At 37.7% G+C, this 26,445-nt stretch overlaps 1 protein-coding gene across 16 annotated transcripts in view; it reads left to right on the top strand.

Moving 5' to 3' along the window:
* VPS13B (vacuolar protein sorting 13 homolog B) overlaps positions 1 to 26,445 on the top strand; it is an 807,303-nt gene that overhangs the window by 487,946 nt on the left and 292,912 nt on the right. For all 16 annotated transcript variants that reach the window (XM_070803099.1, XM_070803104.1, XM_070803105.1 and 13 more), the window contains 3 exons: positions 2,864 to 3,067; positions 20,571 to 20,697; positions 24,763 to 24,906. In XM_070803099.1, coding sequence (XP_070659200.1) covers positions 2,864 to 3,067; positions 20,571 to 20,697; positions 24,763 to 24,906 — 475 coding nt within the window. The remainder of the gene's footprint in view (positions 1 to 2,863; positions 3,068 to 20,570; positions 20,698 to 24,762; positions 24,907 to 26,445) is intronic.

The following is a 26,445-nucleotide window of genomic DNA, read 5'->3' as shown; positions in this document are numbered from 1 at the left end:
TTCTGATTTTATCTTATGATTTTGCAGTTTCTCCATGTGCCAAGAGAAATAGGCTGATGTTAATGCTGGGCTAGGTTGCTTTGGTTATCTTTTAATATAGCACTAATTTTATTTCCAAGCATACCTTTTCTTTCTAAAAAGGGATTCTTAAAAATATTTTGGTTTTCTTTAAAAGTAGGCTTAGGGAATTTATTGTAAAATGTAGAAAGTATGGGGTCTTCCCTGATGGCTCAGTGGTAAAGAATCTGCCTGCCAATGCAGGAGACATGAGTTTGATCCCTGGGTCTGAAAGATCCCCTGGAAAAGGAAATGGCAACCCATTCCAGTTATCCTTGCCTAGAAAATTCCATGGACAGAGGAGCCTGGCGAGCTACAGTCTGTGGGGTCAGAAAAGAGTCAGACACAACTGAGCAACTAAGCAACAACAGAAAGCACTGGCTAGTTTGAGTAAATGTAATTTTTATATGGGAATAATAATCTAGGGAAATAAGTTAGGCTACCAAGTGCCAAAGACATTTGCTCTATGTCAGAGTCTGTGTGGCTGTAGAGCAGAAGTTTACTGTGTGTAAAGACTGGGTGTTCTTGTTGCTGTAGACAGACACTGTTTCCAGTTGAGGTTTGCAAAGATTTGTTTCAGTTCAAATCAGTGACTTGAAACAACATTTACTAATCAATTGATAAGAGATGTAGTTTCTAACTTCAAGAAATTTATGCTATTTTGAGGAAGACTGACAGGTGATTGTGATGTTCTTGTACTTCTAAGTTTAGAAAGACCCTAAGAGCACAGATTTAGGGAAAAGGGAGTTTGAAGAAAGGGTGGTCAGGAAAGGCTTCTTAGAAAGTGAAGTCTGAGGGACTAACTTGGTGGTCCCGTGGTTAAGAATCCACCTGCCACTGTAAGGGACACGAGTTCGATCTTGGTCCAAGAAGATCCCACATGCTGTGGGGCAGCCAAGCCCATGAGCCACAGCTACTTAAGCCCATGTGCTCTAGAGCCCTTGTTCTGCAACAGGAGAAGCCACACAATGATTGAGAAGCACATGTACCACAACTAAGGAGATGCTTCAGATCTCTGCAGCTAGAGAAAGCCAGCGCGCAGCAACGAAGACCCCAAAATAGATAAATACAATTTTTAAAATAGTGAAGTTTGAGATGGATCTTTAGAATTCACAGAATTACACCAGTATTCAAATGAAGAACATTCTGCCAAAATAGGGGTGCTCACAAGGTTACTCCCCCCACAACCTGCACCTGCATTCACTCTTTTTCTTTACCTTCATTAAGGCAAAATGAAAATGGTCACGACCCATTTTATGGGTTCATGTAAAACTTTAGGCCTCCTTTCTTTGCATGCTCTTTCCTAGATAGAACTTTTCTAAGTTAGAAAAAAGAAGATGAAAATTAGAATCAGCACTCACCTTAGGATAATACTGAGACTCCATCCATCTGTGTTTCTCTTCCTCACACTATGACTTCTTGACCAACACCTGTTTCCTTCCTGTTTCCTTATTGTAACACCATGTTATATTAATATTTCCCTACCTGAGCTATCTGATTGTTCAATTGCAGTCCTCTCCCTCCTCTTCTCTTCATTTGAATTCATTAGTCTCAGCCGTCCTGTTGCCTGGCCTGATGCATGCCATCTCCATTCCTATGTGTCTGGGGACACCTGCCATCTTGAGTCTCAGTAGTCGTCCACCTTCCATCAGTATTTGACCAACTTCTGGACATGGTCTGACCCTCACTGTGGACTTAGCCAAGATATAGTCTTGATCACATTCATACTGTCTCTCTCTAATTTTCACACTAAGACTCAGGTGATTTCTTCCCTCTCCCTCCACTAATTTGTTTCATTAGTGTTCAATTGATATAACTAATTGTATTTTTTTCTGATCTCTACAGTTGTGTCTATATTTGTAACAACTGTTTTTATCCTCTATGTAATTTCAATTTTTATTGATTGAAACTTTCTTGGAGGAAAAATGTTACCTTCGTTTTGGTTACTCATTTTAAAGAATTTATGAACCAACATAACCAAAAAATTCCCAACTCTCACAAACTTAAACTTATCTGGCTTGCAAATCCCAAATCCTGTTCTTCTTATCCTATCACACTGCCTTGCTATTTCATTCTAAAACCTTCATGAAAAAATTTAACCATTTACTTTCTCCAATCTAGCTTTAAGCTGCTGATAATTTTATTCATTTGCTTAGCCTTGGGTCCAATAAGATGAAAATTCCAACTCTATATCGGCCAGTAATCCTTACTGTATTTCTACATCAGTAAGCAATGAAGTTTTGTCAATAATTTAGTCTATGTGGTAGTGGGTTATATAAAGGACTAAAGGCAAAGGGTAGGGGAATTAAGTAAATTCACAAAGCTTCAACACTTTTCCTAACAAGACATCAAAGTACTGAGGAAAAAAAGTAGATGTTTAACATTGGAAAGAAGACAGGGTTTTGAAGCAAAACCTGGATTTAACTTGCAGTTTTGGCCACATACTAACTCAGTTAACTTTGGCTAAGTCTTTCAACAACTCTGTATTATTTTCTCTTTAGTAAAAAAGGAGGTAGTACAACCTCACAACAGCTCAAGGATTTAAATCATATATGTAAAAGTATTTATTTAGAAAAATAACAGTGCTGAGAATAATGTAAGAACTTATAAAGTAGATACACTAAGTACTAACTCTTTGATACATTTTAAAATCATTAGTATGTGGTAAGTTTATAATACCTGCTTCATAGATTTCATTAACTTAATAATCCAAAGTGGGGAAAAATGGTAATAGCAAGATGTTCGTGAGCAAAATAAGCATAGAATACTTAATTTATCTGATTACTTTTCTTCACTGCCTTTACAGAAGAGCCTTGAATTTAGGAATTCTTCGAGACCCTGGGTCAGAGATTGAAGACCGACAATACCAAATAGATCTGCAGTCGATCAATATTGGTACTGCTCAGTGGGATCAACTGAAACCAGAAAAGGAAAATGGCACAGGAGGAGTGCTAACAGAGACTGAAAGAAATTCACAGAATCCAGCCCTTGAGTGGAATATGGCCAGCAGGTAGGAAATGCTTGAGAAACTTTTTCCACATTCTAATATTTCATTGCCAGAAGAACAGTTAATACGCTCTTTAGCATGCCAAACCTAAGTGTTTCGGTATTGTTTCTGCATTTCATAAAATATATTTTGTAACTATAGCTGATGCTGTTGCTTGGACTCCTGTGAGTCCTACCACTGTTGCTGCTGCTGCTAAGTCGCTTCAGTCGTGTCTGACTCTGTGCGACCCCATAGACGGCAGCTCACCAGGCTCCCCTGTCCCTGGGATTCTCTAGGCAAGAATACTGGAGTGGGTTGCCATTACCTTCTCCTGTTACATTGCAGTTATTACAAATTTATGGTCAGTGTCAGAATTTTTTTTAAGCTTGTTATTTGATGAAAAATTCCACTTCAGACTAAGGATTAATTCACATTTCCCTTAAAATCCATTATATTATATTCCAAGTCAAAAAAATATTAACTCTATCCTTATCAGATTCTTGTGATTATTGGCTTTGTAGATCTTCTATAAAAAAATGTTTATTCAAGTCTTTTGCCCATTTTTAAATTGAGAGGTCCTTTTGTGATGGTTTATAGGAGTTCTTTTTTTATTTCATTTTTTGAATTTTAAAAATTTTTATTGAAGTATAATTGAATCACAGTTGTGTTAATTTCTGGTGTACAACAGAGTGATTCAATTACACATGTACATACATATTCTTTTTCATATTCTTTTCCATTAGGATTTATTGCAAGATATTGAATTTAGTTCTCTGTGCTATACAGTAGAACCTTGTTTGTTTTAAATGTAGTAGCTTGTATCTGCTAATCCTACTTGATCCTTCCCCTTCCCCATTTCCCCTTTGGTAACTGTAAGTTTGTTTTCTTTGTATATGAGTCAATTTCTGTTTAGTAAATAAGTTAATTTGTACATATTTTTAGATTCCACATGTAAGTGATATATGGTATTTGTCTTAGTCCAAGTTACCTCATGAAGCAGGGCAAAGACTAATAGAGTTTTGCCAAGAAAATGCACTGGTCATAACAAACACCCTCTTCCAACAACACAAGAGAAGACTCTATACATGGACATCACCAGATGGTCAACACCGAAATCAGATTGTTTATATTCTTTGCAGCCAAAGATGGAGAAGCTCTATACAGTCAGCAAAAACAAGACCAGGAGCTGACTATGGCTCAGACCATGAACTCCTTATTGCCAAATTCAGACTTAAATTGAAGAAAGTAGGGAAAAACCACTAGACCATTCAGGTATGACCTAAATCAAATCCCTTATGATTTTACAGTGGAGGTGACATATAGATATAAGGGCCTAGATCTGATAGATAGAGTGCCTGATGAACTATGGAATGAGGTTTGTCACATTGTACAGGAGACAGGGATCAAGACCATCCCCATAGAAAAGAAATGCAAAAAAGCAAAATGGCTGTCTGGGGAGGCCTTACAAATAGCTGTGAAAAGAAGAGAAGCGAAAAGCAAAGGAGAAAAGGAAAGATATAAACATCTGAATGCAGAGTTCCAAAGAATAGCAAGAAGAGATAAGAAAGCCTTCTTCAGCGATCAATGCAAAGAAATAGAGGAAAACAACAGACTGGGAAAGACTAGGGATCTCTTCAAGAAAATCAGAGATACCAAAGGAACATTTCATGCAAAGATGAGCTCGATAAAGGACAGAAATGGTATGGACCTAACAGAAGCAGAAGATATTAAGAAGAGATGGCAAGAATACACAGAAGAACTGTACAAAAAAGATCTTCATGACCCAGATAATCACGATGGTGTGATCACTGACCTAGAATCAGACATCCTGGAATGTGAAGTCAAGTGGGCCTTAGAAAGCATCACTACGAACAAAGCTAGTGGAGGTGATGGAATTCCAGTTGAGCTATTCCAAATCCTGAAAGATGACACTGTGAAAGTGCTGCACTCAATATGCCAGCAAATTTGGAAAACTCAGCAGTGGCCCCAGGACTGGAAAAGGTCAGTTTTCATTCCAATCCCAAAGAAAGGCAATGCCAAAGAATGCTCAAAGTACCGCACAATTGCACTCATCTCACACGCTAGTAAAGTCATGCTCAAAATTCTCCAAGCCAGGCTTCAGCAATATGTGAACCGTGAACTTCCAGATGTTCAAGCTGGTTTTAGAAAAGGCAGAGGAACCAGAGATCAAATTGCCAACATCCGCTGGATCGTAGAAAAAGCAAGAGAGTTCCAGAAAAACATCTATTTCTGCTTTATTGACTATGCCAAAGCCATTGACTGTGTGGATCACAATAAACTGTGGAAAATTCTGAAAGAGATGGGAATACCAGACCACCTGATCTGCCTCTTGAGAAATTTGTATGCAGGTCAGGAAGCAACAGTTAGAACTGGACATGGAACAACATACTGGTTCCAAATAGGAAAAGGAGTTCGTCAAGGCTGTATATTGTCACCCTGCTTATTTAACTTCTATGCAGAGTACATCATGAGAAACGCTGGACTGGAAGAAACACAAGCTGGAATCAAGATTGCCGGGAGAAATATCAATCACCTCAGATATGCAGATGACATCACCCTTATGGCAGAAAGTGAAGAGGAACTCAAAAACCTCTTGATGAAAGTGAAAGAGGAGAGTGAAAAAGTTGGCTTAAAGCTCAACATTCAGAAAACGAAGATCATGGCATCCGGTCCCACCACTTCATGTTAAATAGATGGGGAAACAGTGTCAGACTTTATTTTTCTGGGCTCCAAAATCACTACAGATGGTGACTGCAAGCATGAAATTAAAAGACACTTACTCCTTGGAAGGAAAGTTATGACCAACCTAGATAGCATACTCAAAAGCAGAGACATTACTTTGCCAACAAAGGTTCATCTAGTCAAGGCTATGGTTTTTCCTGTGGTCATGTATGGATGTGAGAGTTGGACTGTGAAGAAGGCTGAGCGCCGAAGAATTGATACTTTTGAACTGTGGTGTTGGAGAAGACTGTTGAGAGTCCCTTGGACTGCAAGGAGATCCAACCAGTCCATTCTGAAGGAGATCAGCCCTGGGATTTCTTTGGAAGGAATGATGCTAAAGCTGAAAGTCCAGTACTTTGGCCACCTCATGTGAAGAGTTGACTCATTGGAAAAGACTCTGATGCTGGGAGGGATTGGGGGCAAGAGGAGAAGGGGATGGCAGAGGATGAGATGGCTGGATGGTATCACTGACTCGATGGACGTGAGTCTCAGTGAACTCTGGGAGTTGGTGGTGGACAGGGAGGCCTGGTGTGCTGCTATTCATGGGGTCGCAAAGAGTCGGACACAGCTGAGCAACTGATCTGATCTGATCTGATCTGACGTTACCTCACTTAGTATGGCAATCTCTAGGTCCATCCATGTTGCAGCAAATGGCATTATTTCATTTTTTAATGGCTAGGTGATTTTCCATTGTATGTATGTACGACATCTTCTTTATCCATCGATCTGGTCAATGGACATTTAGTTTGCTTCATGATTGTATTGTAACTAGTGCTGCTGTGAACATGGGGTGGGGGGCGGGTGCATGTGTCTTCCTGAATTAGTTTTGTCCAGATACAGGCCTAGGAGTGGGATTGCTGAATCATATGGCAACTGTTTTGTTAGTTTTTTAAGGAACCTCCATACTGTTTTACATAGTGGCTGTACCAGTTTACATTCCCACCAACTATATAGCAAGGTTCCCTTTTCTCAACACCTACTTCAGCATTTATTAAGTGTAGACTTTTTTGAGGGCAGAGGAGAGGTGCCAGTTATTTTATTCTTTTCATATAGAACAAACTTACAAGAATTTATACAATTTAGAAGTAGATTCCAATTGCACCGTTACTCCTAGTACAACATATAACTAATAGGACAACCAATCAATTTCACTTTTCTTTTGAAAGTTGTACCCACAGAACATGGCAATAATTTGTAAGTCTTAGAGTCTTGTGAGGGGCTTTGTTCAAATCATACTTTCAAGTATAGATTTACTTTATTAATAATAGATGAGTTAGCAATAGATGTAAGTTTTCATACAAGTTTTCCTGTGCCGCAAGAAAATAAGAAGATTGTTGTGAAAAGTCTTAAGATTTTATCAAATGAGATTCTCTGTACTAAATTTAGGATGCAAAACCTCATTTCTCTCTAAACAGATGTGGGAAAAAAGAAATATATTCTTTGCTTCTTTTTTGTATAGACTTTTTAATGATTCCCATTGTGACAAGTGTGAAGTGGTACCTCATTGTAGTTTTGATTTGCAGTTCTCTAATAGTTAGCAGTGTTGAATGTCTTTTCGTGTGCCTGTTGTCCATCTGTATGTCTTATTTGGAGAAATGTCTATTTAGGTCTTCTGCCCAGTATTTGACTAGGTTGTTTGTTCTGTTAATTTGTTGTTTGAGCTGTTTGTGTTATTTTTTAAATTAAGCCCTTGTTGGTTACATTGTTGGTAAATATTTTCTCCCAGTCTTTAGGTTGTCTTTTCATTTTGTTTATGCTTTCCTTTACTTTCATTGAGTCCTTTATTTTTGCCTTTATTTCTGTTGCCTTGGGAGATTGATCTACGAAAATATTGAAACATTAGTACAATCTGTGTCAGAGAATGTTTTGCCTGTGTTTGCTTCTAGGAGTTCTGTTGTGTCATGTTTTATATTTAAGTCTCTAAGACATTTTGAGTTTATTTTTGTGTAGGGACTTACATGCGTCTGTCCAACTTTTACAACACCTCTTGCTGAAGAGACTTTCTTTTCTCCGTAGTGTATTCTTGCCTCCTTTGTCAAAGATTAATTGGCCATAGATGTGTGGGTTTATTTCTGTGCTTTCTCTTCTGTTCTGCTGATGTGTATATCTGGTTTTAGTGCCAGCGCCACACTGGTTTGATTACTGTAGCTTTGTAGTATTGTCTGAAGTTTGGGAGGGTTTTCTTTTCCCTCAATATCAGTTTAACAGTGCTGGGACTTAGCGTATAAATCTTTCACCTCCTTGGTGAGGTTTATTTCTAAGTTTTTTAATGCAGTCTTAGATTGTTTTCTGCTTTCCCTCTCTGATACATCATTGTGACCATTCAGAAATGCATCCAATTTTTATATGTTATTTTGTATATTTCTACCTTGCTGAATTTATCCGTGCTATCTGTTTTTGTGTAGTTTTTACAGTTTTCTCTCTATATAGTATTATGTCATCTGTGTATAATGACGGTTTTACCTCTTCCCTTCCAATTTGGCTAACTTTTATTTCTTTTTCTTCTCTGATTGCTGTGGCTAGGACTTCCAATACTATGTTAAATACAAGGGGTCGCAGTGGGCATCCTTCTCTTGTTCCAGATTTTACTGGGAAGATTTTCATCTTTTCACCATTGAGCATTATGTTGGTTTAACCCTATTATGTGGGTTTGTCACAAATAGCTTTTATTATGTTGAAATATGTTCCCTCTGTACCCACTTTGGTAAGCGTTTTTATCATGAGTGGGTGTTAGATTTTGTCAAATATTGTTTCTGAATCTATTAAGATGATCATGTGGTTTTCATCTTTTCTTTATTTGCTTATATTGATTGACTTGCATATGATGAACTATCCTTGTGACCCTGGGATGAATCCAACCTAATCATGGTGTAGGATCTTTTTTATATGTTGTCGCATTCAGTTTGCTAATGTTTTGTTGAGGATTTTTGCATCTATATTCATCAAAGATACTTGCTTGTAATTTTCTTTTTTGGTAGTGTCTTTTTCTGGATTTTGTATCAGGGTAATGTTGGCTTGACAGAATGACTTTAGAAGTGTTTCCTCCTCTTCAGTCTTTTGGAAAAACTTGAGGATTAGCATACGTTCTTCTTTGTACATGGTAGAATTTCTCAGTGAAAACATCTGGTCCTGGACTTTGGTTTGCAAGGATGTTTTTTATTACTAGTATTATTACAGATTCTGTTTCATTTCTATTGATCAGTCTGTTCCAATTATCTATTTCTTATGTGATTCAGGTTTGGTGGGCTGTGTGTATCTACAGACCTGTTGCATTTCTCCTAGGTTGTCCAACTTACTGGCTTCTAAATTGTTCATAGTATGCTCTTAGGGTTTTTTGTATTTCTGTGGTATAGGTTATTATCTCTCCTCTTTCATTTCTTACTTTGTTTATTTGGGTCTTCTCTTCTTGATGAGTCTGGCCAGGACTCTGTTAATTTTTTTTATGCTTTCAAAGAACCAGCTTTTGGTTTCATTCGTATTTTTTTTTCTGTTTTTTAAAATCTCCATTATATTTATTTCCTCCCTGATATTTATTATTTCCACCCTTGTGCTGACTTTAGCTTTTGTTTGTCCTTTTTTAAATTGTTTTAGGTGATAGGTTAGGATATTTATTTGAGATGTACTTGTTTTTGAAGAAGGCACACATGAGCTTTCCTTTTAGAACTGTTTTTGCTGCATCCCATAGATTTTGATGGGCCTCCCAGGTGGCATTATTGGTAAAGAACCTGCCTGCCAATGCAGGAGGCAGAAGAGATGTGGGTTTGATCCTTGGGTTGGGAAGATCCCTTGTAGGAGGGTATGGCACTCCACTCCAGTATTCTTGCCTGAGAATCCCATGGACAGAGGAGCCTGGCTTGCTATGGTTCATAGGGTTGCACAGAGTTGGACACAACTGAAGCAACTTAGCAAGCAAGAAAGCATAGATTTTGAATGGTTGTTTTTTCAGTGTCATTTGTCTCAAGGTATTTTTAAAAATTTCCTTTTTCTTTTCATCATTGACCATTAGTTTTTTAGTGGTGTGTTGTTTAGTCTCCTTGTTGTCATTTCTTTCTTGTTTCTCTTTCCCTCGTTGATTTCTAGTTTCACACCCATGTGGACAGAAAAGATACTTGAAATAGTTTTCTGTGCCCTATAATTTGTGTCCTACTAAGTGATCCATCCTACAGAATGTTTCATGTGCACTTGAAAATAATGCATATTCTGAGGTTTTTTGGATGTAATTTCCTGAAAATATCACTTAAGTTTATCTGTTCTGTTTCGTCATTTATAACCTCTGTTGCCTTATTGATTTTTGTGTCTGGAAGATCTGTCCATTAATGTCAGTGAGATATTAAATTCTCCTATTACTGTATTCTTAATTTCTTTTTTATGTCTATTAATACTTGTTTTATGTATTTAGGTGCTCCTTTATTGGGTGTGTGTATGTTACAAGTATGTATCTACTTCTTGTATCGATTCTTTTATCATTGTGTGCTGTCCTTTTTTATCTTTCTCTATGGCCTTTGTTTTATTTTTTTATTTTTAGCAAATATTTGCATAGTATTTACATTGTATTTATTTTTTTTTGTTTGTTTTGTTTTTTGTTTTGTTTTTTTAATTTTATTTTATTTTTAAAGTCTGTTTGGTCTGATATGAGTATAGCTACCCTGGCTTTCTTGTGATTTCCACTTTCATGAACCTTCTTCTTCTATCTCAGCACTGTCAGCACTCTGTGTGTGTCTTTCACCTTTAATTGGGTCTCTCTTAGGTGGCATGTCGCAGGCTCTTGTTTCATTATCCAGTCTGGCACTCTGTGTCTTTTGATTGAAGCATTTAGTCCATTGACATTTGAGGTAATTATTAATAGATATATATTTATGGCATGTTTAACCTTGTTTTCTAGCTGATTTTATATTTCTTCTTTGTTCCTTTCTTTTTGTTTTTCCTTTTGCAGTTTGATGATTTTCTTTTGAACTATACTTACGTTCTCTTCCTTTTGGTTTTTGTGAATCAATTGTATGTTTTTGATTTATGATTTCCCAGTTTTTCAGATATGTTAAACTATTGCTGTAATTTTATAGTATATAGTTTGCTTTAGACTGATACTCATAGACTCAAACACATTCTGAAAAAAAATCTACATTTTTCTACTCACTTCTCCCACATTTTATGACTTTGGTATCATCTTTTACATCTTCATGTTTACCCTTTTGCTGTTCATTGTAGTTGTCACTTGCTCAAGTTTGTTTTGTTTTGTTTTTCAAATCTGTGTATTGGCTTATTTAAGTGATTTACTTTCTAATTGTAATTCTCTCTGTCCTATAGATTATTGTTTCTTTTGCATTTAGAGAAAACCTTTCAATATTTCTTTTAGGATAGGTTTAATATTGATCTAGTCTTTTAGCTTTTGCCTGTCTGAGAAATTCTTTCTCCTTCTATTCTAAATGATAATTTTGCTGGGTGAAGTATTCTTGGTTGTAAGTTCCTTCCTTTCAGAAGTTTGAATACATCTTATGACTCCCTCCCAGCCTGCAACATTTCTGTAGGAAATTAGCTGATAGTCTTATGGAGGTTCCCTTGGAACTAACTCTTCTTTTTTCTCTTATTGCATTTAGAATTCTCTGTATAACTTCTGCCATTTTAAATATGATATGTCATGGTGTGGATCTGTTCAGGTTCCCTTATTTGGGACCCTCTGTGCTTCCTTTACATGAATATCTGTTTACTTCCCCAGGTTTGGGAATTTTTCACCGATAATTTTTTCAAATACATGCTTGATCCCCTTCTCTCCCTTCTCTTTTTGGAACCCCTATTATACTTGAACTGGCATTTTTTCTTGCCTTGTCGTTCTGTCTGCATTTCTGATTGAGTGATTTGCATTATTCTGTCTCTTCTAGATAACTTAATCATTTTTCTGTGTCATTTAGTTTGCTATTCATTGCTCGTAGATTGGGTTTGATCCCCAGCCTCTAGAGTGCTATTAATCCCCTTGGGTGTAGTGCAGGCATTGCAGTCTCAAAGCCACCAATGGAGTAAATCCCCTGAAATAATGCAGCCCCTGGGAATCAGCATGGGAAAATCCCATGGACGGAGGAGCCTGGTGGGCTGCAGTCCATGGGGTCTCTGAGGGTCGGATACGACTGAGCGACTTCACTTTCACTTTTCACTTTCATGCATTGGAGAGGGTAATGGCAGCCCACTCCAGTGTTCTTGCCTGGAGAATCCCAGGGATGGGGGAGCCTGGTGGGCTGCCGTCTATGGGGTTGCACAGAGCCAGATACGACTGAAGTGACTTAGCTTGACTTAGCTTAGCTTAGCTTAGCAATGACAGACGTAGAATGTTGCACCTTCGACCACACTCCAGCCCCTCAGGCTGTGTCTGTCCAGCTAACCCCAGTCTTTTCTCCGGTCTGTCTTCTGAAGCTACAGTTTTAGCACCCTAGTCCCCACACACACCAGCCAGCACACATCTGAGGCTTAGGAGCGGAACAAGGTAGCCACGACCAGCTGTGCTGGTCTCTTTCTGTTGTAGCTGTGGCATTCTGGCTGCTACACTGTCTCCTCTGAGCCTCTCAGGCTGCCTTTCTGTCCTAGCTGATTCCTAGGCAATGCAGGAGGTTCTCATGGTGATCAGAAATTTCCTCTTCCACAGCTCCCTTCCAGGAATGCAGGTCCTGTCCTGATTCCTTTATTTTTCCTTTGTGCTTCCTGGTTACATAGTGATGTTTCTTGCAGCTTTGCTTTTATGAGATCTTTTGCCAGCATTCAGTAGGTATTCTGTGATAGTTGTTTCACATGTAGAAGTATTGTTGATGTATTTGTGAGAAGAGGTGAGCTCTACATCCTTCTGTTCTGCCTTCTTGATCTGAGCCAGATCATGAAGATTTATGCCTATAGTATACTAGGAGTTTTATGGGTTTAATGCTTATAATTCGGTTATTCAGTTATTTTAATGCTTTTTTTTTTAATAGAGTATAGAGTAGAGTTATTCATTTGCATATTGGATATCCAGTTGTTCCGGCACCATTTGTTGAGGAGATTGTTCTTTCCCCAGTGAATGGTCTTTGCACCTTTGTCAGAAATTAAAGACTATTTTAATATCAAGTATACACCATGGAATATCTTTTACACTAAAGATACAAAGTAAAATAACTTATGATATGTGCCCATCCCTTACAGAGCTCATCTCCCAATCAAAAAGACAGACTGGTTAATTAAATATTCAAGTACAGTGTGGAAACCATTCTGATAGACATAAATAAAGGATACTTAGGATTAAACTAAGGCACATAAAAATTTAGATAAACACATTTCATGCACATAAGACATCTTAGGCAGATAGATGTGACATAACACATAAATACAACGATAAATTACTCTAAAATTGATGTAGGTACAAATAGAAAATTAAAAGAAAGAAACTCTATGTGTGGGTTTTCAGGGAAGGTTTCACTATGTTTATGATGAATTTTTTTCCACAAAGCATGAATGACAGGAGAAGGAAGGGAGCAGTTTGAGCTAAGAAAGATACTCCAGTTTAAAAACCTGCCCTGTTTTTCTCACTTCTAAATACCAATCACAGAGTATCATGCTTGGCACATAATAGGAAGTTAGTGAAGATTTGAATGAACTGAGAAATTGAATTACAAGATGATTAACTAGAGCTAGCAAATCAGGTGACTGAATGTGAGTGTTTCTGAGAGATACTCATTCAAATAAAGACAAGATATATCTGATATTGTTTAGTTCTGCTGATTAATCTTGACAAATATAATACAGAGCTTTAATGTCATTACATTTTTTGTTTTTCAATAAGTATTACCAGTAGAATTCAAAAGATACACAGTAAAGACTAATTTACTCCCCCGACCCATTATTAAATGACAGTCTTTATAATGCATTATTCCACCTGACTCGGAATTCCTCCTGACATGTTACTCACATTTTGTTTTTAATCATAATGTGTTTCTGTGTGTATGATCAGGAGAAAGAAGCAGGGAAGTTAAGCATAAAGAATCATCAGATTTTAAAATTTGTAGATATTTTGCTCTTAAAACCTTAATTTTTTAGCTGACAGAATATATCAGGGTTCAATCAGGTCAGAACAATAACTGTAAGTGTTATAACAGAGGGGATTTATTTTAGGAATAATAACTTATCCATTTGTAGAAGAAGCTGGGTATCCTGGATAACAAATTTGTTGCACTCCAGGAAGCCTGGGAAGCCAGCTTTGTCTAGTGGCTACAGGGACCACTGAAGGCTGGTAGACAGGGCTGTGGGAGGCTGTTACTCGTGCTTCTGGAGTTCAGCCTGCAGTTGCTATTGCCCAGCAGAGCCAGAAGGCAGGAAAACATCTTGAAGGTGGAAAGAGTGAGGGCAGGCTGAAATCTGTTGGCACTTCTGCATCACGTTTTCTCTACTATTTAAAACAGTGTAACTTTCAGAGAATATTGTCCATTATCTATTTCTCTTCCACATTCCAACTCTCATGCAAACTTCTTTCTAAACTCTGAACTATTCTTAGCACACTATAGAACAAAAGCACTACAGAAAACTAAGATTGAGGAGATTCTTCACTTGTCCAATGTCACTTAAAATACAGCTAAGTGTGGAACCCTGGTTTGCTTCCTCTTAGCCAACTACTTTTCTTGTACTCAATTCTCTGACCCCTTACACTTATGCTAAAGTTCATTGTTATTAAATGGCTTTTTTTTCTTTTTCTTTTAGCAACCATTGTTACTACATCTGGGCTTATTTTATAATCTGAGAAAAAGAAGTGCTAAGAACTAAAATATCCCATACTGATGTGCAGGTTACACATTAAAATCACCAGTGCTGTTGTACATGATGATTAGAACTTTGAGGGTGTCTGGAGTCGGGGTGCAGTGAGGGTAGGGGGATGGTATAGAAAGTTTATCTTATAATTTCCTGAAAATGTCAGTAAGCCTAAATCCTCCAAGTGAGTCTGATTTTCTTGTTTATAATACTTAAAGATATAATTTGAACAGACTTGAAAGCTGCAATTAAAAAAAATAAATCGTTTATACCAAGTACTTTTATTTGGCCCTCTCACTGTCTGTATTTTATTTCCTTGAGTAATTTATCTTTCTGACTTTATTGTGAGGAAATAGAACACATTTATTTGTTTGAGTATTTTGATAAACATATATCAAATTACATGTATTGCCCTTTGGACTATTTCCCCCACACATTGGATTTTTAAAAAATTCTTAGCAGGCTGAATTTGAATTTGACACATTCTTAAACTCAGTTCTATGATTCACAAGATTAGTAGCATTGACTGTGTGGAAGTATAGCTTTGTGTTGATGTTAAAGTACCTGAAGCATAAATACTTGGCTTAATTCTGAGAGATCATGACTGTTCTGTCTGTATTTTGATCTCTTACATTTTTATTTTTTAAAAGTGATTACCCACATGTTCATAGGAGTCTTTGCCTATTTTGATTTATGATTGATCAAACAGATTTTTTCCAAAATTGTTCCTGAGAAATTATAAACAGGAATGTGGAAGGAAAGCATTTTCTTTGATTTTGCTCTTCACCTTGAAAACCATCACTTATGTCTTTATTTGTGAGGATATCAAGCTAATGCCTAAGCAAATTTATAGGCTAGAAGTTAGTCTGATTCCCATAGTTTATAGGTTAATGCCTGGGATCACCTAAACCTTCTTGATTTGTGTGATTTTATAATAATCCTGTAACTTTTTCATGACTTTATGTGAGAGAATGTTTTCTCCTGCTGCTTAAAGTACCTGGGAACTGAGTGTGAAGGGAAAAGGGATCCTGGTGCAGCAGGAAGAAGCAGCTGGTTTGTATTTCCCAACAGCCAGCAGATATTTCCTACCTGAAGATATCCTTGGCAACTTGAAAAGGTGGCACAGAGATTAAAGGACATAGATCTGTCTTGTTCAGCCTGACTCTTCTGTAGTCACTGGTATCAACTTGCCCTGGAGGTCCAGTTGTGGAACCTTTATTCCAACTGAGTGGCCTTAGCCCAGTCCCTGAAACTCATCTCCTCATAGGTGATTTGGGGCTAATAATGGAGAAGGTGATGGCACCCCACTCCAGTCCTCTTGCCTGGAAAACTGGACGGCGGAGCCTGGTAAGCTGCAGTCCATGGGATCGCTAAGAGTCGGACACAACTGAGCGACTTCCCTTTCACTTTTCACTTTAACACATTGGAGAAGGAAATGGCGACCCACTCCAGTATTCCTGCCTGGAGAATCCCAGGGACGGGGGAGCCTGGTGGGCTTCCGACTATGGGGTTGCACAGAGTCAGACACGACTGAAGCGACTTAGCAGCAGCAGCAGCAGCAGCAGCATGGTTCTTACTTCACGTACAGGGTTGCTGTAAAGAATTCAGTATCTACGTCACAAAAGACATTTCACAAACTGTAAAGGCCGTCATAGGGTTTCCCACGTGGCACAGTGGTAAAGAATCCATCTGCCAGTACAGGAGATAGAAGAGATGTGGGTTTGATTCCTGGATCAGGAAGATCCCCTAGAGTAGGAAATGGAAACCCACTCCAGTATTTTTGCCTGGAAAATTCCATGGACAGAGGAGCCTAGCAGGTTGCAGTCCATGGGGTTGCCAAGAGTTGGACACAACTGAGCAACTGAGCACACACACAAGCATAGTTACTACCAGGCAATAGGTACTCAAAAAGTCAGAAAATATTTAAGTTGAATATAATCATCATAGTAATATACCATATAATTTTATTTTAATTGCATTAGAAATTCAACAGAAAATGTTACTCTGGAAGGAAAAAAAAAACACCACACACACTAAAATGGACTTCAATTCTTAACCGCTGCTGCTGCTGCTAAGTCACTTCAGTCGTGTCCGACTCTGTGCGACCCCAGAGACAGCAGCCCACCAGGCTCCCCCGTCCCTGGGATTCTCCAGGCAAGACACTGGAGTGGGTTGCCATTTCCTTCTCCAATGCATAAAAGTGAAAAGTGAAAGTGAAGTCGCTCAGTTGTGTCGGACTCTTAGCGACCCCATGAACTGCAGCCTACCAGGCTCCTCTGTCCATGGGATTCTCCAGGCAAGAGTACTGGAGTGGGTTCCCATTGCCTTCTCCAGCAACTCTTAACTAGTCAAATGATTTATCCTTGTGACTCTCTAAAAATGAGAGGAATCTGTATAAATAGGTACAGTGAATCAAATTATAATGAATAATTTCTCCAAAAGTATGTTATATATATTTATTGTTTATAAAAATGTGTGTGAATAGTACTGTTTTTCATATTCAGGAATATCTACTGAAATAGATTATCTCTGTTGATTGCCACAAGTCTTAAGTATTTTCTGGTCTGTCTATCTTTGGTAGTATTTCTAGTTTACTAATTTGTAAAGTTATATCTAAAATTCTACTTATCCATCTATTATATATTTAATTTTAGTAACTATATTTTTATTTCTGAATGTTCTATTTGGTTGTTTTTCAAATCTGCTTTGCCTTCTTTTATGGGATTAATACTTTGGTTTTTTTCCCTCATGTGGTTCATTCCATCCTATATGTCATTAATGATTTTAAAGAAATTTATTATATTGTCGACATGTGGAAATTCCCTTATCAGAAGTTCTTGATCATGAATTTGATAATGGGATTGAATTCTCTTCTTGCTAATAAAAAAATGATTTTGAAGTATATATGAAATCTGTATTTAGGAGTTTATCTTCAGTGGTCTTTGTTCCTTAGAATCCTTTTTGTCAGTTTGAAAGCATGTTTTCCAAAGAGACTTGTATCTATTTCTGACTGATGCCCTGGGGTTATCAAAGGTCTGATGCCACTTTTATATAAATAACTTAATATTGGTATTCCTGGACCAACACACATAATATAAATTACAGCTTCCAAACACACATGGGATATTTCCCATTATTTTTCATTTTCTAATTATTTTTATTTTTAAGTTGAAAAAAGAGAAAGATCTCTGTTTTTTCAATAAGTTCTCTTTCCAAAACAGGCAGACTTCCTTGTTCTTTTCTATTTCTGATTGGAAGTTGTTTTTCTGGCCTTTTAGGGGCCCCAGATCTAAGTTGACCTCTCATCTCAAAATCCTTGCCTGTCAGGGATGTAAGGATTAGCCTGTGGTCTCCATATGACCATTAAAAATCTATTTCTGAGGTGCGGGTTGTTGGGGGGTGGATCTATTCCCTTGGCTTACTGAGAGTAGCTAAGACCCTAAAGTCATTAATGATGTCAGTTAATACTTTGAGTTTTACTTCCCTCTTGTTATTTTAAACCCTAGACTATTGTCTAGTAAAGTATTAGCATAATATAATTCTTGTTGCAGTTATTTCTGCAGTGTGTATTTTTTTCCTTCTTTTGAATTTATCCTTGAAAATATTTGAATCTATAAAAAAAGTTTTATGATTTAAAAAATATGTATCCTTAACTCAGATATTTACCAGAGATAATACAAAAGAAAAGTTAGCACTCTATATACCAGTAAAGTTCTAGTTTTATGACCATTGACTTATTAAACTTTTTTTAAACTTTCTAACGTCATAGGTCTTTCATATGTTGTGTTACTGATTTAATTCACACAATGGGAAATAATTAGAATATGAAGAAGCACTCCCCCATCAGTGCTTCAGTTAAAGTTTGCTTTCATTTGGTTCCCTGCCACCTTTTCCATTTTAAGGTATTTTTAATATATCATATATTTTAGCATTCCCCTATGAGAGCACATCAGATGTTACATGTTTCTCACATTGGTCATTTTATGGAATTTGAGCTATTAAGCTATAATTGTGGTGTCTCTTAGGATCTCAACTCTTCCTCTGTATTCAGATTTTAATACTTCTTCCTGCTACCCTCTATTCACCAGATCTCTTAATTCTTTAAAATTGACTTTCTTGAAATCCAGTACTTATGTGTCACAGAACCAGATAATCTGATTTGCTTTTTTGGCAAAGAGCAAATAAAGCTCTGCCCATTGCCCAGTTCAACAAAAGATGCAAGTACTCTCTAGACTACTCTGGTAGAAAAAGATGTAGACAGACTTGAGTTTTATCTGTGCTTTTTCATGAGATAACTTATGCCAATTCTCTGATCTCACCTTGATTATTTTATAATAATAGAGACTAATAGCAGAGAAGGCAGTGGCACCCCACTCCAGTACTTTTGGCCTGGAAAATCCCATGGACGGAGGAGCCTGGTAGGCTGCAGTCCATGGGGTGGCTTGCTAGGAGTTGGACACGACAGAGCGACTTCCCTTTCACTTTTCACTTTCATGCATTGGAGGAGGAAATGGCAACCCACTCCAGTGTTCTTGCCTGGAGAATCCCAGGGATGGCGGAGCCTGGTGGGCTGCCATCTATGGGGTCTCACAGAGTCAGACACGACTGAAGTACCTTAGCAGCAGCAGCAGCAGCAGAGACTAATAGGGGCATACTTATAAAGAATATAAAATTAATGGTTCCAGTAACTTTTGAGGTGTGACTTGCTAGTAAAACATGGAACTGTTTTATCTCATAAAATGATAACTAAGAATATGAATAAATAACTTGAAAAAACTGCAATAAACTTGAAAATCTGTACTAGCACAAGTTTTGATTTCTCAATAATATTTAAAATTATTAGCAATTAGCAATTTTTAATGTAGTATAGAAATAGTGTGCTAGATAACTGTTCAAAAGATAAGAATGTATAAAGAAAAATTAAAATAGAGGTCAAATGCTGCTCTGGTATAAATTTGCCCTGCAGACCTGTAACTGTGGAACCTTTGTTCCAATAGGTGATGTGGAGCTAATAGTGGTCCTTACTTCATGTACAGGATTGCTGTGACGAAGAATTCAGGACCAAAGTCACAAAAAGCATTTCACAAACTGTAAAGGCATTCATAGGGCTTCCCAGGTGGTGCAGTGAGAAAGAACCTGCCTGCCAGTGCAGGAGACACAGGAGGTGTGTTTGATCCCTGAGTCAGGAAGATCCTCTAAAGTAGGAAATGGCAACCCACTCCAGTGTTCTTGTCTGGAAAATTCCATGAACAGAGGAGCCTGGTGAGCTGCAGTCTGTGGGGTTGCAAAGAGTTGGACACATCTGAGCACACACGGACACACACAGAAAGCTATAATCTATGAACTCAGATGGTTCTTAGAGTTTAAAAAAGAAAAGTCAAAGGTTAAATGAACATGCTTGTGAAACTAAAGAAACTGAAAAGGAGGCAGCTGTCAAATAGAATGCCAGAAATATTAAAACTAGGAAATTAAAAATGATCACAAAAGAATAAGAGTATTTTTTTAACAAAAGAGATACTAAACTATTTGTAGAAACCAAAGGAATTAAAAGTAGAAAAAGCAATTTATTGAAAGATCCTAGAATACTACTGGGTTTCCTGCCTACCAGTGCAGGAGATGTAAGAGACACAGGTGCGGTCCCTGCGTCGGGAAGATCTCCTGGAGGAGGGCATGGCACCCACTCCAGTATGCTTGCCTGCATAGTCCCATGGACAGAGAGCCTGGCAGGCTACAGTCCATAGGGTTGCAAAGAGCTGGACACAACTGAAGTGACTTAGTATGCACATGCGCAGGATAGTACTAATGGAAATTGACTGATTACATCTGAATTTTTTGATTACTTTTTATTTCCTTTTATGCCTCTGAAGTTAGGAATTGACTTTACAAAACTATGACTATAAAATACACAAATAGACACACTCAACATAATGAAATTTTGGCATACATGTTTGTAGTACAGAAACTTGTACAAATTTAATGAAAATTATCCTTAAAAATGAAATGGCTAATTATTTTTTACTTTATCTTTTAGCATACGGCGGCATCAAGAAAGAAGAGCAATTTTGACTCCCATTTTAACAGATTTTTCTGTACGAATAACTGGAGCACCTGCCATCATTTTCACCAAAATAATTTCTCCGGAAAATGTGCACACTGAGGTTAGAACTTAATTTAGGTTTTTTTTCAGTCTGAATATTGGAGCATCTTTTCTTTGTGTGTTTAGAGTTTTCATAGTTTCCATGCACAGGATATCAGATTAGCTTATTATTAATGGTATTATTTTATCTAATAATTATTGAGCACTTTTTGTACTGTTTAGGGCTTCCCTGATAACTCAGTTGATAAAGAATCCATCTACAATGCAGGAGACCCCAATTAGATTCCTGGGTCGGGAAGATCCCCTGGAGAAGGGATAGGCTATCCATACCAGTATTCTTGGACTTCTCTTATGGCTCAGCTGGTAAAGAATCAGCCTGCAATGCAGGAGACCTGGGTTCATTCCCTGGGTTGGGAAGATCCCCTGGAGATGGGAAAGGCTACCCACTCCAGTATCCTGGCCTAGAGAATTCCATGGACTGTATAGTCCATGGGATCAAAAAGAGTCAGACACGACTGAGCGACTTTCATTTTATAGTACTGTTTATGTATTGCTTTCATGTAATATTTGGGCTTCCCTGTTGGCTTAGACGGTAAGGAGTCTGCCTACAATGCTGGAGACCAGGGTCCTATCCCTGAGTCAGGAAGATCCCCTGGAGAAGGAAGTGGCTACCCACTCCAGTATTCCTGCCTGGAGAATTCCATGGATAGAGGAGCCTGGAGGCCTATAGTCCAGGTGTCGCAAAGAGTCTGGACATGACTGAGCAACTTTAACTGTTATTTTCTTTTTTCATGTAATAACTCATTTATTAGAAATCCTATTAGCATCTCTTGGAGAAGGCAATGGCACCCCACTCCAGTACTCTTGCCTGGAAAATCCCATGAATGGGGGAGCCTGGTAGGCTGCAGTCCATGGGGTCGCTAAGAGTCGGACACGACTGAGCGACTTCACTTTCACTTTTCACTTTCATGCATTGGAGAAGGAAATGGCAGCCCACACCAGTGTTCTTGCCTGGAGAATCCCAGGGACGGGGAAGCCTGGTGGGCTGCCGTCTATGGGGTCGCACAGAGTCGGACACGACTGAAGTGACTTAGCAGCAGCAGCATTAGCATCTCTTACTGTCCTCATTTTGTAGATGAGGAAACTAAAGCATGGAGAGTTAACCTGTCTAAATTTTCACAAGTAGAAGCAGAACATGGTATGCACCCAACTGGTCTGGTTCCCAGCCATATACTCTTGATCTGCACAACCTCTTTCTAATAAAAGTAGCAATAATACTGACAGATTACTAAGCATTCTCACATGGTGCTGGGGTCCAGCCCCAGTGGATCCAGGGAATTTGAAGCGGGGACGGTGTCGGCGAGGATCAGGAAACAGTTGCTTAATTAAATGTTAATTAAGGATATAAAGAGTAATAGAATAAGGATAGCTCAGTGAGAAAATTTAGTGGAGAAAAGAGGCTGAATAATTCAGCCAGAAGGTGAGAGAAAGAATGACATGGGGAGACCAAGCTTCGGTGAACAAGGCCCGCACTTTATTTTCCAAAGTAGTTTTTATACCTTAAGTTATGCATAGAGGATAATGGGGGAAGGGGTAGAGTCATGCAGCAAGCCAGGCTTTCTTCCTGCAAACTTATCATATGCAAAAGTTTAGGTGATTTGCATCATCTTCTGGCCAAGAGGCCTGTTAACATTTTAAGAAACTAATTTTTCTCTAAAGGTGAAAAGTCAGGTGCCACCCTCCAAAAGCATTAGATAAAGTTGCATTCCTATAGGGCAAAGGTGTAGTGGGCTATAAGAAGAAAAGAATTAACTCAAGGGTCCAAGGTTATAAACATTAAAGCTACTACTTACACCAATTATATTAATCAATACACTGCCAGGGACACAGCAGGTAAGGGATATGGAAACTTAGCAGCAAACATTGGCCCAACAAGTGAAAAACCCTTCACCAATACAATTTCTAATCAATCTTTTAACTCCTCAAAGGAATCTGTATTCAGACAGTTTAGAACATCTCATGCCTCTCACAGTTGTGAACTAAAACACTCTTGTCACGCCCAGGACAGCCCTCCATAAAGTCAGAGGTGTAGGTGAGAGCACAAAGCAGTAAAGTAGGCAGACTCTGGTTTTGGGGGGTAGATGCTCGAGAATTTCCAGGGGGACTCCTGAGGCTTGATCCCGCCTTTGCGTATGCGGAGCCTCCTTCCTCATGACCTTTGCCATGGCGGAGTTCCTCATGCTGGCTCCCGGAAACATGGATTACCTTACAAGGAGAGCTCTACACGAATTACCTTATTTACTCTTCTCAGCATTATGAGTATACATATTTTATAGATGAGGAAACTGAGATCAAAAGAAATTAAGTAATTTGACCAACATTACTAACCAGTTACTAATGGATCCAGGCTTGAAGTCTAATCACTGTGCTGTATTTTGCCTCTATGCCTAGAATAGAAATGTAATAATAATGGGATCCTTTATGTTTAATGTTATGTTTTTTATGTTATGTTAATTTATAACATAATTTGTTATGCTGATAACTATAAATTTTTGATCATTCATAGAGTTATAAGCGGTTGTTATGAAAACTTTGGAAATATGTACAAATTAAATGTATTATTATTTTAAGGAGACAAAAGTTTACATCCTTCTCTGAGTCTTTAAAGAACAGTATTTTGTGTTATCTTATTTGATCTTTGTAATAACCCTAATAAGGAAAGCCAGTGGCTCAGAGTTAGAGAGTCCTCCTGCAATTCAGGAGACACAAGAGATGCTGGTTCGATCCCTGGGTCTGGAAGATCTCCTGGAGAAGGGAACATAACCCACTCCAGTATTCTTGATGGGAAAATCCCATGGAGTAGGAGCCTAGCAAGCTCCAAAGTCCATAGGGTTGCAAAGAGTCAGACATGACTGAGCCTACTAGGGAAAGTTAGGTTAGACAGGATATCTTTATATCCACAAAAATTGTATAAAAATTAAGTAAGTCTACTAATATCTTTCAGTTACTTAGTAACACAATTTGTTTAAAATACACAAGTGTATTGCTTTCATCATTACTTAAGGAATAAAATAAGAATTCTAACTATAATGAATAAAATCTGGAAACTTCTGGAGAGAAAGTTTATTTAACTAAAAAAAGAGGGGGAGGATCATTTCCGACATGCTGTTCTTTATGGCTTTATTAAAAGCTGCTCTAAGCTGTGTAGTTTGTATTTGGACCCATCATAAGTCTCCTTAAATCCGTTCTCTTGGATGACACTAATAAAGAGAAGGTTTGTTGGACATTTCCAAGCATTTGAACATTGTCCGCATGCACTTCATGACAAGAGGCAGGGCTTCTGCTTATTAAGTGAAACTTCTGAATTGGTTTTCATTTCTGTTTTCCTTCGCTGAATGGTTTTCCAACAGTAGATGTTCAAGTGACTGTTATGCAGAACAGCATCAGTTAAGTTAAGTGGACATCTGCCTAATACTGCCAAGATTTTAGCAGGTTAAAGAAGTGAAATTAATTAGTCTAGCTGGTTTTGGCTTCAGCGCTCCATTTTGTTATGAATCATTTGGAATGGATCCTTTGGAGAATACTCAGACCATACCACCTGTGACTGTAATTGGTGCCTATAATTTGCCTGTCTGCCCACCTAGATTGTAATCTTCTCAAAGGCAGATTGCCCTTCAACACTAGTCTCACTCTCTCTGATGTTCCTAGCACTCTAGTATGCTGCATGGTGCTTATGAAATGCTAAGTATATGTCCGTTTGAGAGGATGAACAAGATTATGCTAAAGAATTACATACATCACTGCCTACATATTGAAATAATGATATTAGTTTGAGATGTGAAAAGCCAAATGCATATGAAATGGTGAAAAATTCTTATTATAGTGGGTTTCCCTGTAACTAGCACATGGCCTGCTGCACAACAGGCCCTCATAAACGTTTATTAATTTAATCCACTAAACTGTGTCAAGTAACTGTGCTCACCATATCTGCTATTCTCATTAACATATGAACTTGAGTCCCAGGAGAATTCATCAACATTCATAAAGCTCAAATAAGTAGGAATGATAAATTATCATATAATGCCATCATGCTTCTTTATCTATATTAAACCTTTTTTTCCTTCAGGAGATTTTAGTGTGTGGCCATTCCTTGGAAGTGAATATAACCACAAACCTGGACTTCTTCCTAAGTGTGGCTCAAGTTCAACTCTTACATCAGTTAATAGTAGCAAATATGACTGGCCTGGAACCATCAAACAAAGCCACAGAGGTAACTCTTACCTGATTTTGATTAGGCTTACTGCATTTGTGCCAACTTTACATTGATAATAGAAAAAACAATAATTAAATGCTTTCTGCTAATTATTCTATATTTAAGTTTATTCAAAATATGTATATAAATCATTTTGGATTGGTGTTGTTTATTTTTGAAATTTGCTTGTTCTCTTTTCCCATAATTCATATGCACCTTTGCGGAATTGCTGTGGCCCAGGCCCAGAAAAGTCACTGTTAAAAGCATGATTTTATTGCCCTGCTGCAGTTTTTAAAGTACAGTGCACAAAACCTGGTGTAGCTTTCCCTTACTCAGATCCATTACAGGGACGGGGCCCCTTTTGGAAATGAACTTTGTAAGAGTACAGTGGGAATAGCTTCAAAAAATAGCTTCTAAAGCATTTGTTTCCCATGCTGAGTGAAGAATGGACATAATCAAAAAACTTGAATGCCTGCCTAGAATTTTAATTTTGATCCAGTGTTCATTGGAAGCCTGCATTGTAACCACAAAGCATGTCAACATGAAACAAAGAAAGCTGCTTGTTAGATGCTTCTCAAGATACTGTTTCTTTGCTTTTTGTTTCCCTACTGCTATAATCACATCTGTACTTACAGTAATTATTTTATAAAATCTGTAATGAAGAACCTGTTTATCTATGAAAATGGCATTGCTTATATTTTTGTCATGAGTTAGACGCAGAAGTCTCTTAAGTGTTGTTTATTAAGAAGGAAGGGAAGGAGGAGGTGTTCCCTGAGAGCCTCTTGATACTAAGCAAGTGTGCCAGGTATTTTCATGTAAGTTAACTTGTGTATCTTCAAGCATGTTATTAACAACCACTCTGTGAACCAGATGTGAGCATTATCACCACCTTACAGATTAAGACATTGGGGCTCAGAGACAGTAAGGGACCTGCCTGACAGCATACACACATCACTAAAAAATGGTGAATCAGAGTATTTAAATCTTTCAAGTCAGTGCTTTTTTCATTCTACCACAGTTGCTGTACTATATCTGTTACATTAGTCTCAATCACCTTTTTAAGAAATTATTTAAAGATGATAAAAGCTGTTATCTTTCATAAAGATTCTCTTAACTGCATCATCTTTTACCACCCATGATTTGTTTGCTCAGTATCTTTTAAAAGGACTATAAAGCTATATACTCTTCAAAATATTGACTTTTCCCCCCAATATATTGTAGACAATACATAAGAATATAAATATATGATATGAAACTAAGCAGAGCAAAAAATTTTCCCCATGGCATTTTCAATGAAATCCTTGAAGCAACTTAGGTTGGAAACAAACTGTTATATTATTTGTGCCAATTTTATGAACCTTTCATGTGACAGAATCTGTCATGTGAAATCTAACTCATGGATTTCTGATATGTTTTAGGAATTTATAGAACTTAGCAATTGGTTGCTAACTATTTACCTACCTATTTCTAAAATCTATTGGTAGGATCTGATTTTAGTAAATAAGGCCCACTCAGAGTTAGATTACTAACAACTCTTTCCTGAATGTCAAGTCTTTT

This window comes from Bos indicus, chromosome 14 (genome assembly GCF_029378745.1).
Source record: "Bos indicus isolate NIAB-ARS_2022 breed Sahiwal x Tharparkar chromosome 14, NIAB-ARS_B.indTharparkar_mat_pri_1.0, whole genome shotgun sequence".
Taxonomy (NCBI): Eukaryota; Metazoa; Chordata; class Mammalia; order Artiodactyla; family Bovidae; genus Bos; species Bos indicus.
Note: the sequence above shows the minus strand (reverse complement) of the source record. Positions and strands in the feature narration are given on the sequence as shown.